General features: G+C 56.2%; 1 protein-coding gene and 1 long non-coding RNA gene across 4 annotated transcripts in view; one reads left to right on the top strand and one right to left on the bottom strand.

Annotated features, from left to right (window-relative positions):
* Positions 1 to 9008: 9008 nt before the first annotated feature.
* Positions 9009 to 18981, bottom strand: LOC140907693 (sialidase-3). 3 transcript variants are annotated; one of them, XM_073334227.2, is made up of 4 exons: positions 18301 to 18981; positions 16036 to 16168; positions 15375 to 15605; positions 9009 to 14541 (listed from the first exon to the last, which is right to left on the bottom strand). In XM_073334227.2, the coding sequence occupies exons 3-4, from the start codon at positions 15576 to 15578 to the stop codon at positions 13453 to 13455; spliced, it is 1293 nt and encodes a 430-aa protein (XP_073190328.1). In that variant the 5' UTR covers positions 15579 to 15605; positions 16036 to 16168; positions 18301 to 18981; the 3' UTR covers positions 9009 to 13452. The 3 variants fall into 3 exon arrangements, with proteins under 3 accessions (XP_073190328.1, XP_073190337.1, XP_073190345.1); XM_073334236.2 differs by having other exon boundaries at positions 18324 to 18981; XM_073334244.2 differs by having other exon boundaries at positions 18568 to 18981.
* LOC140907713 (uncharacterized) overlaps positions 18504 to 20142 on the top strand; it is a 23793-nt gene continuing 22154 nt past the window's right edge. Inside the window, exon 1 of the long non-coding RNA XR_012157589.2 lies at positions 18504 to 19599. This is a non-coding gene — a long non-coding RNA (uncharacterized LOC140907713). The remainder of the gene's footprint in view (positions 19600 to 20142) is intronic.

Raw genomic sequence — 20142 nt, 5'->3', positions numbered from 1 at the left:
GAGGATGGTGTGCATTGCACCCTTAGCAAGTTTGCAGATGACACTAAACTGGGAGGAGAGGTAGATACGCTGGAGGGTAGGGATAGGATACAGAGGGACCTAGACAAATTAGAGGATTGGGCCAAAAGAAATCTGATGAGGTTCAACAAGGACAAGTGCAGAGTCCTGCATTTAGGATGGAAGAATCCAATGCACCGCTACAGACTAGGGACCGAATGGCTCGGCAGCAGTTCTGCAGAAAAGGACCTAGGGGTTACAGTGGACGAGAAGTTGGATATGAGTCAACAGTGTGCCCTTGTTGCCAAGAAGGCCAATGGCATTTTGGGATGTATAACTAGGAGCATTGCCAGCAGATCGAGGGACGAGATCATTTCCCTCTATTTGACATTGGTGAGGCCTCATCTGGAGTACTGTGTCCAGTTTTGGGCCCCACACTACAAGAAGGATGTGGAAAAATTGGAAAGCATCCAGCAGAGGGCAATAAAAATGATTAGGGGTCTGGAACACATGACTTATGAGGAGAGGCTGAAGGAACTGGGATTGTTTCGTCTGCAGAAGAGAAGAATGAGGGGGGATTTGATAGCTGCTTTTAACTCCCTGAAAGAGGGTTCCAAAGAGGATGGATCTAGACTGTTCTCAGTGGTAGCAGATGACAGAACGAGGAGTAATGGTCTCAAGTTGCAGTGGGGGAGGTTTAGGTTGGATAGTAGGAAAAACTTTTTCACTAGGAGGGTGGTAAAATACTGGAATCGATTACCTAGGGCGGTGGTGGAATCTCCTTCCTTTGAGGTTTTTAAGGTCAGGTTTGACGAAGCCCTGGCTGGGATGATTTAGTTGGGAATTGGTCCTGCTTTGAGCAGGGGGTTGGACTAGATGACCTCCTGAGGTCCCTTCCAACCCTGATATTCTATGATTCATTGACTTGAATGGGAGTCGGATCATGCCCAGGAGTTTGATTCTTCCACCCTTACTCCCTGGGGGCTGCCTCATTCACTGCTAAGTATGGGAGTATGGCTGGGCCATACAGGGACTTCAATTTTTAGTCGACTCCTCACTGATTTCAATTAGGACCCAGATCAAGGCCCAATTGTGCTAGGCACTGAACACACAAACAGTGACAGTCCCTGCCCCAAAGATCTGATAGTCTTTTGCTTCAAGACAGATGGTACCACAAGGGCCTGTTTTATTAGCACTAGGTTAATCAGTTTAGTCAGAGATGGCTCACTGTATATTTTCCACTTTCCTTGCAGAGGGTAAGAGACATGAGACAGAAGAGTCACACTTTGTCCTGATCATCGATCACTCACACAACTTTTAGGAAAAAGATTCATGATGTAGATTTGGGCTGAGATTCTGATTTGGTATAAATCTGGAGTAACTCCACTGAAGACTGCATTTACACAGGGGTGGGTGAGATCAGATGCTTCTGGCCCTTCAGACATACACAGAAAACAAATCTGAGAGATGTAGATGTGGCAGAGCAGAAAATACTGTAAAAAAACAAACCAAAACATGGCTGATAGGAAACCAGTTAGTATCGGGAGAGAAGGGAACCAGGAAGGAGTCTGGTGCCATCATCCATCAGTACAGATGGAAAGAGGAGAAGAGTCTGGGTAATGGGTAGATATGATTGTCGAAGGACTGCAAAATACTCCCTACAGGAGAATTTTGATTAAATTTGGGGATTTTCCCATTGATTTGAAACACACATTTTACATCTTACGTTGACATGTCAAAACATTTCATTTCAATCAAAAATCCCCATGTTTTTCATTTAGATTTTTCCAAATCAATTTTAACTTTTCATTGCACAACACTTTCAAGAGTTCAACTTTCTGTCCCAAATCGGGATAAACACAAACAGCAAAATATCAGAATTTCCCATGGCAGGAGATTCCGTTTTCCAAATAGCTTTTGCCACAACATGGGCTCTGTCCACACAACTAGAACTGAGCCATCACAAGGCTAAAAGTTGTAACGTCACCGGAACACGCCCCCCATTACCGATTCAGCGCCATGAACTGTCCAGAATTGTAATAAATTTTGTGCCATTTCATGGGCCTGGGGCACCAATGTACTTCCGTCCCTCTTGTTCTCTGCCTATGGCACACCGTATTAGGCTCTTGACGGTTGTAATGCTTTGGTCTAATTCTGGCTATTGGGTTTGGGCTTGGCTGGAGTGTTGATCCTGCTCTTATTTATCCCCTAGCATAATCCCCATCAAAGTCAATAGGGGTTGTAAAGGCTTGGATGCTGATTGGGCCAACACATATGTATGGTTTGTTTTGTGTCAGATCCTGGTCTCAGGTACACTGGTGTATATCAGGGGTAACACCACTGATGTCCATGGAGCGACTGCAGGGTAAATCCAGAGTCCGGGCGCGCAGAATCTAGCCCTGCGTGGCTTGTAAAACTGCTTCAGATTGGCACGCTGGGGCTTGCTGCCATGGACTCCCATAGCAGCAGAATCGCTCCCACTGCCTCCGGGTGTATTTTGCCTCCCACACATGCACACTCACAACTCTCTTCTTTTGTCTGTTTGCTTGGTTTGCAGCCAGAATGCTGACACAGCACTGAAGCCATTCTCAGCTGAAAGCATGTCTGACCTGGCTTAATGGGGCGAGGGGCTGTGCAGTGGGTGGCTGCCGTCTATTCTGCTGAGCTTGGATGACTGTCTAAAAACAATATACACCAGCACAGCCAAACTGGGTTCGAACTAGCACAGACCTCAAAATAAAAAATCAAGCTAAGGGAGGGTGTGTTTGTTTGTTTCATTGCTCTCCTAGGAGCGTAAGTATGTGGCATGATTTCCATTTCAGAGGGAAATTAGGCCTGGAAATGAGCTTTCAAAAATCAGCACTTTTTTTTGTTTGTTTTTTGTAGCAACGGAGTTAAAGATGTGGGGACAAAGAGTTAGAGCATTAAATGAAGTTAAGTGGGGACTAGAACTCACAGCCTCCTGCTCCAAAAGCTCAACACCCTACCATCAAGCTAAAGAAAAACCTGTTAACAACACAGACTGACATAGTTGAACAATTCCTATTCCATCCATTAGCAGGCAATAGTGATATACACACACATACTATCCAGCTCACTACACTCCTAATACCTTGCACGTAACATCTCCCATCTGAGGCGCTCATAGCAATTTACAAGCTTGAATGAATTCAATCTCACACCTACCACCCCCAGAATGCAGCAGGTAAGTAGTATTAGCCTTATTTTACAGATAAGGCAGAAAGGATTAGAAATATCAGGATGCTGCTTTTGCTGGAGAACTCTTTGGAGGTCTGAGATGTGGACTGAGATCTTCCCAAGTCCTTAACTGAAAGGGCAGAGTGCTGAATCTTTAACAAAGAGAACTTTTCTCCTCCATGGATCTCGGGCATTTGAGTTAACTGGTTATTAACAAAACCAAACAGGCTGAATAAAAATCATTGCCCCTCTCAATCTCTTTTATGCCACTGTGATGGCAGGAACCTAGTAGGTTCTCCAGTTGTCCATAGTAGTTTACCCCACCATAGCTAGGATGGTCTGGGGAGTTTGGGTTGGATGGAGACAGCGAGATTGTAGCTGTTCAGCTGGAAGGCCCAAATGTCTGACTCAGTGTGGGGAGGGGGTCATCAAATTTATTTGAACCACCCTGAAGTACTTACAGTAACTCCTCGCTTAACGTTGTAGTTATGTTCCTGAAAAATGCGACTTTAAGTGAAATTATGTTAAGCAAATCCAATTTCCCCATAAAAATTAATGTAAATGGGGGGGTTAGGTTCCAGGGGAAAAATTTCACCAGACAAAAGACTATATTTTACACACACACACACACACACACACACACACACACACACACACACACACAGTATACGTTTTAAACAAACAATTTAATACTGTAGACAGCTATGATGACTGTGAAGCTTGGTTGAGGTGGTGAAGTCAGAGAATGGAAGAGGGGGGGATATTTCCCAGCGAATGCCTTACTGCTAAATGATGAACTAGCACTTGGCTGAGCCCTCAAGGGTTAACACATTGTTAATGTAGCCTCACGCTCTGCAAGGCAGCATGAACGGAGGAAGGGGAGACAGCATGGCAGAGATAGACAGAGATACACACTGTGTGTGAGAGAGAGAGACACGCATTGCCCCTTTAAGTACACTGACCTCACTCTAAGTACATTGCCTTTTTAAGTAGATCAGCAAGTTGAGACAGCAGGTGCTGCCAACCAGGGCCGGTGCAAGGATGCTTTGCGCCCTAGGCGAAACTTCCACCTTGCACTCCCCCACAGCCCTGAGGCACCCCCCAAAGCAGCTCCCAGCCTCCCTGAGCCGCCCCCTCTGCAGCAGCCCCCTCTCCCCTCGGGGAGCCATGAGGCAACTCCCCTCGGCCCGGGGAGCCGCGCGGCAACTCCCCACCCCAGCTCACTTCTGCTCCGCCTCCTCCCTGAGCATGCCGCTGCCACCGCTTCTCCCGCCTCCCAGGCTTGTGGCGCCAATCAGCAGTTTGGTGCCGCAAGCCTGGGAGGGAGAGAGCAGAACGGGGCGGCGTGCTCAGAGGAGGCGGCGGAGCAGAGGTGAGCTGGGGCAGGGAGCGGCTCCCCTGTGCACAGCCCCCTCCCCCCAGTTACTTGCTGCAGGCGGCCCTCCCCACACCCCGCTGCCCCAGCTCACCTCCGCTCCACCACCTCCCCGGAGCGTGCTTTTGGCGGCCCCCAACCACTTGCCGCCCTAGGCAGCCACCTAGTTCACCTAGTGGTTGCACTGGCCCTGCTGCCAACAAGCTCCCTCTGTCCTGAGCCCTGTCGTGTCCTCCCCTGCTCTGTGGCGATGGGGGGGCAGGAGGGGAACACTCTGTCATTAGCACCCCTCTCCGCCCACCCACCCCCACCTTGCCCAGCCAGCAGGAGTCTCGGGGAGCAGCCTGAACTGCCTGGCACTTGATAGCCTGCTGGGTGGCTACCGCACAGGGAACTTAGGGGAGCGGGCAGCTGATAGGGGGGCTGCCGGCCCACTCTGGTTCCAAGCCCCCACCAGCTAATGGGTTGCTCTTCCTGCAAGCAGTGGACAAAGCAGGTGGCTGCCAAATGACCAGTTGTCACGGCATGTGGGGGAGTCCAGGCCCTGCACCCCTCTTCCTGGGATTCACTGAGACTCTCAGCCAGCCAGTGAAGCAGAAGGTTTATTGGACAACAGGAACACAGTCCAAAACAGAGATTGTGGGTACAACCAGGACCCCTCAGTCAAGTGCTTCTGGGGGAGCAGGGAGCTTAGACCCCAGCCCTGAGGTTCCCTGCATTCCTCCACCCAGCCCCAAACTGAAACTAAACCCCCGCAGCAGGCTCCCTGCTGCAGCCTGTCTTCACATTCCTGGGCCAAGGTGTTACCTCTTCTTCCCCCCCCCCCCCCCCCGCTCAGGTGACAGGCTCTCAGGTCTCCCATCCCCAGGGCACATTCCCAGGTCAACACTCCCCTCTCCCTGCTGCGTCACATCTCTTCCCCCTTCGAGACTGAACTGAGTGGGGTCACACTGACCAGTGACCTGGGGACGTTCGGGGCCCCCTCTCCGGGACAGCGCGTCCGTTATCATGTTGGCACGTCCCTTCACGTGGACCACGTCCATGTCGTAATCCTGCAGGAGCAGGCTCCATCTCAGGAGTTTGGTGTTGGCTCCTTTCATCTGGTGCAGCCAGGTCAGGGGAGAGTGGTCGGTGTACATGGTGAAGTGTCGCCCGAAGAGATAGGGCTCTAGTTTCTTGAGGGCCCTCACCTTGGCCAGGCACTCTTTCTCGATGGCCACGTAGTGTTGCTCCCAGGCTCAGGTACATGATGGGGTGTCTCTCCCCCTTTTCATCCTCCTGCATTAACACCGCCCCCAGTCCCGTGTCGGAGGCGTCGGTGAACACCACAAAGGGCTTGTCAAAGTCTGGGTTTGCCAGAACTGGGCCACTGATCAGAGCCTCCTTCAGCGCCCGGAAAGCCTCCTGGCACTGCTCGGTCCAGACCACCTTGTCTGGCTTCCCCTTCTTGCATAGCTCAGTGATGGGCGTGGCTATGGCGCTAAAGTGGGGCACAAATCTTCGGTAGTATCCAGCCATCCCAAAAAAGGCTTGGACCTGCTTTTTGGTGTGGGGAGCGGGCCAGTCTCTGATCACTTCCACCTTGGCTGGTTCCGGCTTTAGGCAGCCGCTCCCCACCCGATGGCCCAGGTAAGATACTTCAGCCATCCCCACCTTGCACTTCTCCACTTTTACAGTCAGCCCAGCCCCCTGTAGTCGGTTCAGCACTTGTCTAACCTGGGACACATGGTCCTCCCAGGTCTGGCTAAAGACACAGATGTCATCAATATACGCCCCGGCAAAACTCTCCATCCCCCTCAGTAGCTGGTCCACTAGGCGCTGGAAGGTGGCCGGCGCTCCCTTGGGGCCGAAAGGCAGGGTCAGGAACTCATAGAGCCCCAGAGGGGTGATAAAGGCCGATTTCAGCCGGGCATCTGCACCCAGCGGCACTTGCCAGTAGCCCTTTGTAAGGTCCATGGTGGTAAGGTACCGAGCTCCTCCCAGCTTGCCTAGGAGCTCGTCCAGCCTGGGCATGGGGTAGGCATCAGATACAGTGATGGCATTGAGCTTCCGATAGTCCACACAGAACCGGACCGACCCATCCTTTTTGGGGACCAGCACCACCGGCGAGGCCCAAGGGCTGGCAGATAGCTGGATCACCCCCAAAGCCAGCATGTCCCGGACCTCTCTTTCCAGGTCCTGAGCAGTTTTCCCTGTGACTCAGAAGGGGGAGCATCTTATCGGCGGGTGCGACCCTGTCTGCACCCGGTGGACAGTCAGATTAGTGCGTCCAGGCTGGCTGGAAAACAGCTGTCGGTACGGATGCAGCACCCCCCTGACCTCAGCTTGCTGGGCAGGGGTTAGCCGATCCGAGAGGGGAATTGTTTCCAGGGGGCAACCAGCTCTGGTCCCAGGGAATAGATCTACTAAAGGGTCATCTCCCTGCTCCTCCCACTGTCCACACACGGCCAACACATTCCCCCTGGCATAATATGGCTTCATCATATTCACATGGTACACCCAGCAGTGGTGCGCCCGGTTCGACAGCTCCACCACATAGTTTACCTCATTGAGCTGCTTGACAGCCTTGAAAGGGCCCTCCCAGGTGGCCTGTAGTTTGTTCTTTCTCACGGGGATGAGAACCATCACCTGATCCCCGGTGGCGTAGGCACGGGCCCTCGCCGTGCGGTCATACCAGACCTTCTGCTTCCTCTGGGCTCTGGCCAGATTCTCCCTGGCCAGGCCCATGAGTTCAGCCAGTCTCTCTCGGAAGATCAGGATACTCCACCACTGACTCTCCATCGGGAGTGGCCTTCCCCTCCCACTCGTCTCTCATCAGGTCCAGGGGGCCCCTCACCCTCCTTCCATATAACAGTTCGAAAGGCGAAAATCCGGTAGACTCCTGGGGCACCTCCCTGTACGCAAACAGCAGGTGAGGTAAGTACTTGTCCCAATCCTGCGGGTGCTGGTTCATAAAGGTTTTCAGCATCATCTTTAGCGTCCCGTTAAACCTCTCCACCAGCCCATTGGACTGGGGGTGATAAGCTGAGGCCTAGTCGTGCCAGACCCCACATTTCTCCCACAAGCACCGGAGCAGGGCCGACATGAAGTTGGACCCTTGGTCTGTCAAGGCTTCCTTGGGGAACCCCACTCGGCTGAAAATGGTCACGAGCGCATCTGCCACGGTGTCTGCTTCAATGGAAGCTAAGGGCACTGCCTCGGGGTAGCGGGTGGCGAAATCTACCACCACCAGAATGTATTTCTTCCCCGACCGGGTCGTCTTGCTGAGAGGCCCCACAATGTCCATGGCCACCTTCTGGAAAGGCTCCTCTATGATGGGCAAAGGTCTCAAAGCCGCTTTCCCCTTGTCCCAGGCCTTCCCCACCCTCTGACAGGGGTCACTGGATCGGCAATACTGCTGGACCGTGGTAAAGACCCCGGGCCAGTAAAAGTTCTGTAGCAACCTCTGCCAGGTGTGCCAGATTCCCTGGTGCCCTGAGAGGGGGATGTCATGGGCCAGGTACAGTAGCTTGCGGCGATACTTCTGGGGGACCACCAGCTGCCTCCTGATCCCACAGGACTCCACTTCCCCTGGGGGAGCCCATTCTCGGTACAGGAACCCCTTCTCCCACAGGAACCTCTCCTGGCAGCCTCTCCTCATGGTCCGTCCCACACTGAGGTTGGCCAGGTCCCTGAGCTTCCGCAAGGAGGGATCTTTCCTCAACTCGGCCTGGAACTCAGCGGCTGGGGAAGGGATGGGGCCCGGTTCCCCCGCAGTGGCCAGGTCTGAGGCCTCCGCCTCTCTGAGCCGTGCCCCTCGGCTCTCCCTCCCCACCAGGATAGCATCCTGCGCCTCCGGTGTGGTACCCTCCCCAAGGTCAGGGCGCAGTGCCCATCGCCGGCTCTGGCTGCGGGTCACAACCAGGGCAGTCTGGGGCTTGCTTGGCCAGTCCTCTAGGTCTCCCCCCATCAAAACCTCAGTGGGCAAATGGTGGTGTACATCTCGGGGGCCAGCCCAAACTCACGGAGCAGGGCCTGTTTGAACAGTTCATAGTCCCCTGCCTCCGCCACGTCACACGTTAGAAGGGAGCATTGCGCAACTTTAAACGAGCATGTTCCCTAATTGTTCAGCAACGTAAGGTTAACCAGGACACGGTTAAATGAGGAGTTTCTGTACTTAGTCCTTAATCATCTACTGCTGGGTTAGAGGTTGTAAGTTTCAGCCCTTAAATACATACCTGCTAAGGCCCCATTTCTGGTAGGGTACATCTGATTTCATCCCCTGGGTGGTCTGGCTGAGTCTCCCCGTCCCTCTGCTCTGCCGTGTTGGGAACAGGAGACAAGCAGAAGGACTGAGAAACCAGCACAGTTGGCTCACCCAACCAGCAGCTCCAGCTCGAGACGCCTTGCTCCAGGTGCAATCATCACAGCCCGTTCTCAGTTCCACGCAGCCCAACTTCCGCAGCGAATCAGCTGAAGAGCCAGAATTAGAGCCCAGGCCTCCTGCCTTGCCATCCCACGCTCTGACCCCAGGACAACTCAGCCTCCGAACTGAACGTAGCTGCTGCCACCCTGCAGCAGTTACACAAGCAGGACCACCCCATGAGGGATACAGGCATTAGTGGAGAGCTTTATTAATACCCACTCTTTCGGAGATCAGTGGTGTAACTGTATCGTATGTAAGGCCTTTTGTTTTAGACAGTTACAGGCTCAAGCAACATCTTTGCATGACGCAGAAAAGCATTCAGACAGACCCCGAGCCCTCATTTGAGAGAGAGGCCAGTTTTTGGCACAAATCAAGGCGTGCTTTAATAGAAGAACATCTGTTAATACGGCTGTGCAGCCCCAGCCTGCAGCCGCTGTGTTCAGTGGGGTTGGGAATCATGTGTTGCTTTCATCTGCTAACATCCAGCTCAGATTACACCATCCCTCCTCCTCTTTTGCAAGGGAGGGCTCGACCCTGCATTCGCTCGAGCAGGCATTCAAAGCACCAGGGGCCTGACGCCAACAGCCCTCTTTGTGGAGACGAATATAAAATATGGGCCTTGTTCTCACTTTAGGTGCAAAGAGGCTGCACATTCCGTTTGTTAAAGGAGACGAGGAATAAATAAAACAAGCACAGCCAACACAGACCCATGCAGAGAAAGATCCTTACTAATGAACCATGGCCACGTACAGATAGAGGCGCCAGGGGCTACCATTGTGCATCAGATCTGGATGCACCAGCAGCAACCACGCACCCTGGCCTCATCAGCAGAGAGGATTTAACGCCTTGTGACTCTAGGTGAATAGCTGTGATAGTTGCTGGGACCAACCACTGGAGGGAGACATGGTTACATCCTCTCAGCCAGTGGATGGACAGTCAGCAGTTTGAGTTTCTAAAATTAAAGCTCCGTTCAATGTATACAAATAGGTTTTGCGTGCTGCTACCCAGCACAGGAACAGCTGAGGCTGGGAGCAGGGCCATGGCTCTGGGTGGGGGGACATGGACGGGGTAAGGAGGCTGAACCACAGCTGGGGGTGAAGCCCCAGGCTCGGGGCCCGGAGAGGACCCCGAATGTGGGGCTGGAAGCAGAGCCCCGAGGCACGGGGCTGGCAGCCAGGACGCCGGGCGCAGGGCCAGAAGTGGAGCTCCATGTAAAACTTGGGGGTGCTACAGCACCCCCTAGTTCCTGCACCTATGAATTGATGTGATTCTAACCAGCTGGGGGCAGTGGTGGCCATTAAGCATTTCCATTGGAAGGGCATAAGAATTTTAGCACAGGCCCATGGCGCACCCACCCTGACAAAACAGTTGTCACAACGCCGCGGAAATTATTACACTCGGTCGTTGAGCCAGCATCTGCTCATTACTGACTTAACCAGTGTTATGAATTACACCTGGTAGGACACGCACACAAGTGCTATGAATTACACCTGGTAGGACACGCACACAAGTGCTGCGAATTACACCTGGTAGGTCACGCACAGTCCGAATCTAGGCTGAGGCACAGAAATAAAGTCCACAACTGCAGAGTTCCCAAAAAACACTAAACTTATTACGCTCGAGCGTGGTGCCCCCCTGCTAGCCAGGAGGGGACCCTGAATGCAGATTATACAAAGGTTATATACCTTTTAGCAAAGCATGTTGCCCTCATGCATCCGGAACCTTAGCCAATAAACAAACCCTTGTCTTATCTACCACCTATCCCTGCTTGGTGCATTCCTCGTGCTATACCAGTTATGTTAATTACACAGCATGGTCCTAAAGCCATGCATCAGTAACTTTTATTATCAGGATGGGAGGCCTCACATCAAGGCCAAGAGACAGGGAGTTAGAGACTGACAAAAACCAGATACTGGGAGTCAAGGCAGGCTGGAGACAAGGAGGAGGATTTTCACAGGGATTCAGTATTTAAGGATTACTCCTCCTGGTGTATGATGTGCTGGCATTTAAACAATGGTGGGCCCCAAACCAAAATGGAGTCACATGTGCTAACTTTTCCTTAACACCAGACATCACTGGGTCAAGCAGACTCGGGGGCCAGATTCACCGACACTCTCCAGCTGTCCTGGGCTGCCGGAGACATGCAAATTGGCCAGTGGGGAATGAGTGAATCTAGCCCTTTACATTCCGTAGTCACTCTCTTGCTGAAGGTGTTTCATGGCAAGGGACCCAGACAATGCAGTGAGTGATCAGTGCCATTACAGAACTGGTGGCAGTTGCTACAAACAGAGAACCGATAAAAAAAAATAAGAAACAAAAGCCAATTCATCATCAGGTGATTAAAGGGATTTTCACAGGGCAGCAAAGATCCTGCAGGGACGGATTTCAAAATAATTGGCCTGATTTTCATCTCGCTTATGCCTGGGATTTCCATCAGCTTCTATGAAACTGTCATTTACACCAGAGCAAGTGAGATCAGAATCAGGCCTGCTAGCTCACCAAGAAAGATTTGGGGCTAGATCCTAGAAATACAGGTAGCTTTACTTGTGTGAGGAGTCCCATTGAAGTCAATGGCACTTACTCATGTGAGTAGAGTTAAGCAGGTGGATGAGTGTTTGCAGGTTCTGCCTCTGTAAAGGCTAGATATGTACTGCTTGGCTAAGTGCTGACTAAGGGTGGCGGGGGGGGGGAGAAGAAATAAGGTAGCTGCTTATAAATATGTAATACTATTACTTACTGATTTTCCAGTAGCATCAAGAGGCCCTAACTAAGATCAGGGCCCCATTTGTTATACAGACACATGGTAAGAGACAGGCTGTGCTCCAAAGAGCTGACAGTTTAAACAGACATGACAAAGGGTGGGAGGGAAACTGAGTCAAAGAGAAGCAAAGTGACCTGACCAAGGTCACCCAGGAGTTCAGCAGCAGAGCCAGGAACAGACTTCAGGTCCCCCAAGTCTCAGTCCAGCACCATAGATGCTACACCACAGGGCTTTCTATAACTATTTTCAGGAGGGAGAGCCACAGGCTAACCTGGGGTCTCTGGCACACCAGTAACACAGCAGAGATGCTGCACAGCTTGGGGCTGACGTGCACAGACATGATGGGGAGTAGCGTTGGCGTCTGCCTCCAAGCTGGTGCCTGCTTGCTCCCCAGGGCAGAAGCGACACTGTGGTGTTGATTTATGAAGGGAGGGATGTGCATGCTCCTGGAGCAGTTTACAGAGCAAATGAACAAACAGCTCACTCGCCCACACACCAGGTACATCGGGACTCGCCCAAGGAGAGGAAATACTTGAACAACTTCTCCAGCTGACACTGCAAAGCATGCTTTAAGGAAGCTGCTTGGATTGTTCCCTGAACTGAGAAATGGCCAAGATGCTAAACTACTACTCCTGCAAACATGGGATCTTCAGTGACCATGTGTGGTCACGTTCTTAGTATCTCCTTTAATAAGACAGCACCGGTGTTCTCTCTAACTTTTCCCACCCATGTGTGGAATGAATTTTGTCATGTGTCACACATCACCTCCATATTGGTGCACATAACAAAATTCATGTGGTGGAGGTGGGCCGAGGGGTTCAGAGTGTAGAACGGGGCTCAGGGCTGGGGCAGAGGGTCGGGGTGCAGGGACGCCAGATGGGGGTGCGGCTTCTGGGATGGGGCCAGGGGTGAGGGGTTTGGGGTACAGGCTGCCCCGGGGCTACAGTGGGGAGAGAGGACTCCCCCTAGCTCTCTCTCCTCACAGCAGCACCTGGGCTGGGGAGAGAGGTGCCTCTCCCCACTGCAGCAGGTCTGGGGCTGGGTTGGGTCTGGGAGAAGGGCATCCCTCCCACCAGCCACGGCAAGTCCGGGCTGAGTTGGGGCCAGAGGAGGGGTGGCCCGGCCACGGCAGGTCCCAGCCGGGCGAGATCCACGAGTGCCTGTGGGACACTCAACAGGCTGCTGCACGGCTGCGCAGCTTACGGGGAACTTAGGACAGCACCCCCAGCAGCAAAGCACATTTCTCCCTCCCCTTCCCTGCACCCAGAGTGAGTTCTCTTTTGTTGTAGTACAATTCTTAATGGACGGGCAGTCTCAGCAGAGGGACCAAGGATCGACAGGTCTGTGGAGTACGGACTGAGCAGTCCTCTCTCTGGGCCAGACCCTCAGTTGGTGTAACCTGTGGAGCTGATTTACACCAGCAGGCGTTCTGGCCCCTGGCGGTGGTGCATCTGGCTCAGGGTGCTGGTACATCAGTAGGACGGCACCGGAGAGGCTGGCAGGGCTGCCCGGGCTGTGGCCAAGTTCTCAATCTCAGATGGAGCGACGGATGCTTTGCTCCTCTACAAACCAGGCCCCGGACCTTGAAGTCCTGGACCTTGAACCAGAGACACCCGAAAGAAGAGGCTGCTTTCGGAAGCCCACGCCTCATGGGGTGGGGATCTTCCGGGGGGAGTGAGCATGTGTCTCTCTCGCTTACTCCCCCGGAGGACACCGCTAGCTGGATTTTTGCTTTGTGTTAGGCTGCTGCTCTAGGGAGCGGGGGGAGCCTCTGCCCTTCTGGAGATCCTCAAAGCAGAAGAGCTGGAAGGCGATCTCCTCACATGCGTAATTCAACCCGCACTCAAACAAGCAGCCAAACAAGAGCACTGCTGGGACCTCCTGGCACACGGCCAGGTCCGAGTAACCACACGGCCCTTGGTACAGGAGCCAGGGGTGTCCCCACTTGGCCTCATTCAATGGGGAGCGGTTGAGGTAGATGCCCAGGTCAACCCGCTTGCATTTACCCGTCGGGTGGGAGTAAAGCAGCCATGACATGGTCCGTCTGCAGATATCGGAGGCGGCATTCCCGCTGTTCAACGGGCAGGTCATCTCGTGGGCTGGGGCGTCTAGCCCTTCTGCGCCATCCGCCTCCAGAAGCCCCGGTGTCGGTGTGAAGCTCACTACGCTGCCCTGGCAGCCGTCAGGCGGCTCACACAGCTTCTTGCATGAGGAGGGGCTCTCGAATGTCAGCCCCTGGTCTGTGCTGAGCGCAGCCACCCGGCATCGGCACGGGGTGCGGGCGTTGCAGTACAGGACGGGGTCACAGGCCTGGCCTGCCACCTCGGCCACCTGGCACTCCAACGTCTTCATGCCCTTAATCAGCTCGCCCTTGTGCCACAACTGCCCGCCGTCATCACTATAAAAGACCAAGGACCGGGGCTGGGTCCAGCAGGGCAGCGGCAGGCGGCAGCAGCGAGCGGTAATGTGGTAGACGTAAGCCGGGATCACCAGCCGCCCAGAGCGGAGCTGCACCCCGTGCCCCGGCCCCACCGCAAACGTGGCCCAGTCCTTCAAGTCTTCCCCAATCACCTGCTCCGTCAGGTCCGTTACCGAGCTCCAGGTCCGGCCGGCGTCTCCGCTGCAGACGTAGCACAGCCGGGCGGCGTTCTGCCCAGTGCGGATCTGCCGTTGCTCTGAGATGCGCTGCCTCACGCAGATGAAGAACAGGAAGACGGTCTGACTCTTCTGCTCATACACCGGGCAGGGGTTCATCGGGCGGTGAGCCGGTAACGCTGCGCTCTTCAAGGGCTCCGTGGGCCCCCACTGCAGCGGGAGAGAGGGGGCAAGAACAGGTAGGTCAGAGGGGTAAGTGAGCAGGGTCCACTCCTCAGTACATCAGGATGACCATTCTGTACTGCCGCCTCAGGACTGGATGGGCCATGGAGCTCACACTTCGCCCCACCGCCACGGGGAGCTGATGAGTCCTCAGCACTTCTGAAAACCAAGCAGGTGCCAAAAAGGGGCTCTCAGAGCCTCATTTTAGGCTGTTGGTTCTGCCTTCCCCTAAGGGAGCAGGGGCTGGGCTGCAGCAGCTCCCCTGAGGGCTGCACTGGCTTCTGCTTTAGTGGCTTGGCTCTGCTTTTCCTCCCTGTGTGGATCCAGCCAGACACAAGCTGGCTGCAATTAGAGACAAGACACATGCCAAACACACAGTTGCTAGCTCCGTGGGACAGGGACTGTCACAATCCCAGCCAGTTCCCCGGGCTGGCCCGGCCCACCCTCCCTCTCCTGAGCTGCTCTCTTGGACGTTTACACTCCATTTGGAGCAAGCCTCCCAGCCCAGGTCAGCAGTAGGGTTGCCAGGCATCTTCCCCAATCATATTCCTTAGGGGTGCGATCCTGCAAGGTGGTGAGCAGCCTCAACTCCCTCCTCACTTCAAAATGCAGGTAAAGGCCCCCGGTACCTCATCGGAGCGCTCTGCCCCTCACAGGACCTAGCCCTGCCCGGTATCATTAGATACTGGTGGGTGAATAGCCTGGAGTGCAGATATCCAGGGAGAGGCAGCACCCCGGGAAGCGCTAATGCTGAGACACCTCGGGCTGAGAGCGGCAGCAAGCAAGGGGGGTCTCCAGGGAAACAACGCACAAGGAATTACCTCGACCGAAGTCCCTGTCTTCCGACCTCGTCTCAGCACCAGGTACTCAGTGTCCTCATCCTTGGCAGAGGAGCGCTTCTCCGTGAACGCCAGGAGCGTGTCTGTGGGGATATACAGCAGTGCGGGGATCCGATAGGTGACCCCACTCTGCGGATCCCGCTGGAAGAGAGTCACCTTCCCAGAGCTCATCGAAGCCTTGATCATGATGTCTCGACGTACCAGACACCTCAGCTGGGAGAGAAAAGGCATCAAGGGGGTTAAACCAATGCTAGCTCCAGAGTGTCTCTCGGCCGCAGAGCTACACCCACCTGCTCAGATAGGAAACATTACTGGGCTCCTTCTTTCCCCATCCCTGCCATAGACTCACTGCATCAGGCAACCAGCTCAGGGATCAATGCTGCAAGGGGCTCAGTGCAGACTTAGCTCCTAATGATTTCAATGAGAACCAGATCCGGTCCTGATCCGCGAGGGGGGGCTAGGACACTGAGTTAGGGCCAAATTCTGCTCATTTATGCCAGAGAAATTTCTGGCTCTGGGTTTACATGAGCGTGACAGAGATCAGAACTCGGCCCCCATTGCCTCCAAGTGACAAACAGGGGCCTTCCTCCAAGCCCAGATTTTCCCAGCACCAGCCCAGCAGTAATGCAGTGCAGTAATTTACCGTCAGCAGGTGCCTGCCCCGCTGGAGGGGATCCCCGCAGCGCTGTCTCCAATGCAGACCGGCTCTGGAGTCTCCCTCCTGGCCTGGCTTTCTGCTCTTTCCAACGGCGAAGGGGGCAAACTAGACCAAGGAACTAGAAACAGCAAGAGAAGTGAAAGTAGAAGCTCTAACCCTGACAGGGATTCAAGCCCTACTGAGCCGAGCCCAGCCCAGCCCCACCCCTGCAGACACTGCTTGGCCCAGGATTACTGCTAAAGAGACGTGCTACAGTGCCCCAACCCCCAAAAGGCCTCCACACTGTCCCCAGTCATGGCGAGTCCCCCCAACAGACCTGGCCCCCCGCCAGTCCCCATTGCGCGGAGTCCCGCCCCGCCCCATCAGACCTGCCCCCCCACTCCTCCATTGCGCCGCGTCCCCCCCCGCCCCATCAGACCTGCCCCCCCACTCCTCCATTGCGCCGCCTCCCCCCCCGCCCCATCAGACCTGCCCCCCACTCCTCTATTGCGCGGAGTCCCGCCCCGCCCCATCAGACCTGCCCCCCCACTCCTCCACTGCGCCGAGTCCCCCCCGCCCCATCAGACCTGCCCCCCATTCCTCCATTGCGCCGAGTCCCCCCCCGCCCCATCAGACCTGCCCCCCACTCCTCCATTGCGCCGAGTCCCCCCCGCCCCATCAGACCTGCCCCCCATTCCTCCATTGCGCCGAGTCCCCCCCGCCCCATCAGACCTGCCCCCCATTCCTCCACTGCGCCGAGTCCCCCCCCGCCCCATCAGACCTGCCCCCCCACTCCTCCATTGCGCCGCGTCCCCCCCGCCCCATCAGACCTGCCCCCCATTCCTCCATTGCGCCGAGTCCCCTCCCGCCCCATCAGACCTGCCCTCCACTCCTCCATTGCGCCGAGTCCCCCCCCGCCCCATCAGACCTGCCCCCCATTCCTCCACTGCGCCGCGTCCCCCCCGCCCCATCAGACCTGCCTCCCATTCCTCCATTGCGCCGAGTCCCCTCCCGCCCCATCAGACCTGCCCCCCACTCCTCCATTGCGCCGAGTCCCCCCCCGCCCCATCAGATCTGCCCCCCACTCCTCCATTGCGCCGAGTCCCCCCCCGCCCCATCAGATCTGCCCCCCACTCCTCCATTGCGCCGAGTCCCCCCCCGCCCCATCAGACCTGCCCCCCCACTCCTCCATTGCGCCGCCTCCCCCCCCGCCCCATCAGACCTGCCCCCCACTCCTCCATTGCGCCGCGTCCCCCCCGCCCCATCAGACCTGCCCCCCCACTCCTCCACTGCGCCGCGTCCCCCCCCGCCCCATCAGACCTGCCCCCCACTCCTCCATTGCGCCGCCTCCCCCTCCGCCCCATCAGACCTGCCCCCCACTCCTCCATTGCGCCGCGTCCCCCCCGCCCCATCAGACCTGCCCCCCCACTCCTCCATTGCGCCGCCTCCCCCCCCGCCCCATCAGACCTGCCCCCCACTCCTCCATTGCGCGGAGTCCCGCCCCGCCCCATCAGACCTGCCCCCCCACTCCTCCACTGCGCCGCGTCCCCCCCGCCCCATCAGACCTGCCCCCCCATTCCTCCATTGCGCCGAGTCCCCTCCCGCCCCATCAGACCTGCCCCCCACTCCTCCATTGCGCCGAGTCCCCCCCCGCCCCATCAGACCTGCCCCCCCACTCCTCCATTGCGCCGAGTCCCCCCCCGCCCCATCAGACCTGCCCCCCATTCCTCCATTGCGCCGAGTCCCCCCCGCCCCATCAGACCTGCCCCCCATTCCTCCACTGCGCCGAGTCCCCCCCGCCCCATCAGACCTGCCCCCCCACTCCTCCATTGCGCCGAGTCCCCCCGCCCCATCAGACCTGCCCCCCATTCCTCCACTGCGCCGAGTCCCCCCCGCCCCATCAGACCTGCCCCCCCACTCCTCCATTGCGCCGAGTCCCCCCGCCCCATCAGACCTGCCCCCCATTCCTCCATTGCGCCGAGTCCCCCCCCGCCCCATCAGACCTGCCCCCCCACTCCTCCATTGCGCCGCGTCCCCCCCGCCCCATCAGACCTGCCCCCCCCACTCCTCCATTGCGCCGCGTCCCCCCCCGCCCCATCAGACCTGCCCCCCCACTCCTCCATTGCGCCGCGTCCCCCCCGCCCCATCAGACCTGCCCCCCCACTCCTCCATTGCGCCGAGTCCCCCCCCGCCCCATCAGACCTGCCCCCCATTCCTCCATTGCGCCGAGTCCCCCCCCGCCCCATCAGACCTGCCCCCGCCGCCCCTCACCGCAGACTCTGCTCCGCACTCACGGCTCCGCGGGGCTCGGGCACCGCAGGGCGCGGGGAGCAGCAGGGCTCGGTCCCTGCCTGTCCCCGGCTCCCTCCGGCTCCCTCCTCCCACGGCCGGTGTGCAGCTGAATCGCTTCCCTCGGCACCGGAGGTAAAACCTAAGGTGCTCCCGCTAACTGCCCAGATCCTGGCTGGTGTAAAGCCCCGTGAACCGCGCGGTCCCAGGGGTGACCCCGGGCCAGTGCTCGGGCTCAGCCCTTCTCACCCAGCGAGCCCCAGCCCGGTCCCAGGCCAGCAAGGACCGCTGTGATCATGGAGCATGGCCTCCGCCGTCGGCCCGTTACCCTCCCTATTCGATATTTCCAGCTCTCACGGGGCTTCACAGCAGGGGTCAATCTCCTGGCCCTTCCCTGGGAGATCGATAGGAAAACGGAAGCAGGGAGCGGAACCGTGACCTGCCCCAGGTCTGGCAGTGAGTCAGGGGCAGAGCCCGGAATAGAACTCAGTCCTGGGGCTTGTGCTCTAACCATTAGCCCATACTGTTTCCAATCCCGTGTGCTGGATTTTCACCGCATGCACTTGGCCTCTCAGCTGCACAGAGAAAGCCCCAGCGCTGCTCTCCCCAGACAGGCAGGCTCCCACCGGCAGGCCACCACTTCTCTTCCCCCCATTATCCTGTAGCACCTCTCATTTCCACCCCTCAGTCTGTCCCTCCCTGATTCCCCGGCATCTGGCAGTCTTGCTCCGCCACCTAGTGGACCTTCTTCATGTTGAAGCACTTGGAGGAGAGGAAGGTGATCAGGAACAGTCAACATGGATTCACCAAGGGCAAGTCATGCCTGACCATCCTGATTGCCTTCTGTCACGGAGTCACCGGGCAATGCTCTGGAACTGCTCCATACGAAGCCAGTAAGGACTCTGGGGGAACGTGTTTCCTCTGGGAGCAGACTGTCTCCAGGGCAAGAAGCTTACACAGCTTTGACCTTCCTGAGTCTGACCTCGGAGCATTCAGCATCCCCTTCCACACTGTACACTTCCCACAGCGAGTCCGCACAGGCGGGGCTCCCGGGGAAGCCCGTGTGGGCCCTGCACCTCAACTCTGCAGTCAGATGTGACTCTCAGCCAACCAGTAAAACAGAAGGTTTATTAGACAACCGGAACACAGTCCAAAACACAGACCCAGGTCTGGTCCACACTCCCAAAGCTGCAGGCTTTAACCAAAAGCGACGGGGAACCAGCTGAGCAGTGGGGGACAGCAGAGCAGCAAACAGCAGGAGTTTGCCTGGGATCTGTGCTGGTGAGTATCTGGGTATCTGAGTGTGTGTTTGGTGAGAGGATCGGAGTGTTTGTAGTGAGGGCAGCTTGAAAGTTTGAGTGAGTGCTTGATTGGTTGGCTGAAAAGGGCGGGAATTGGGAGTGTTTGTTTCAGGTGAGCCTGGCTGTTTAAAAAAAGCTGGCGCTCCACAAACGGGTAGGGATAGGATACAGAGGGACCTAGACAAATTGGAGGATTGGGCCAAAAGAAATCTGATGAGGTTCAACAAGGACAAGTGCAGAGTCCTGCACTTAGGACGGAAGAATCCCATGCACCACTACAGACTAGGGACCGAATGGCTCGGCAGCAGTTCTGCAGAGAAGGACCTAGGGGTGACAGTGGACAAGAAGCTGGATATGAGTCAACAGTGTGCCCTTGTTGCCAAGAAGGCCAATGGCATTTTGGGGTGTATAAGTAGGGGCATTGCCAGCAGATCGAGGGACGTGATCGTTCCCCTCTATTCAACATTGGTGAGGCCTCATCTGGAGTACTGTATCCAGTTTTGAGTCCCACACTACAAGAAGG

Source organism: Lepidochelys kempii, chromosome 1, assembly GCF_965140285.1.
Source record: "Lepidochelys kempii isolate rLepKem1 chromosome 1, rLepKem1.hap1, whole genome shotgun sequence".
Lineage (NCBI taxonomy): Eukaryota > Metazoa > Chordata > Testudines > Cheloniidae > Lepidochelys > Lepidochelys kempii.
Note: the sequence above shows the minus strand (reverse complement) of the source record. Positions and strands in the feature narration are given on the sequence as shown.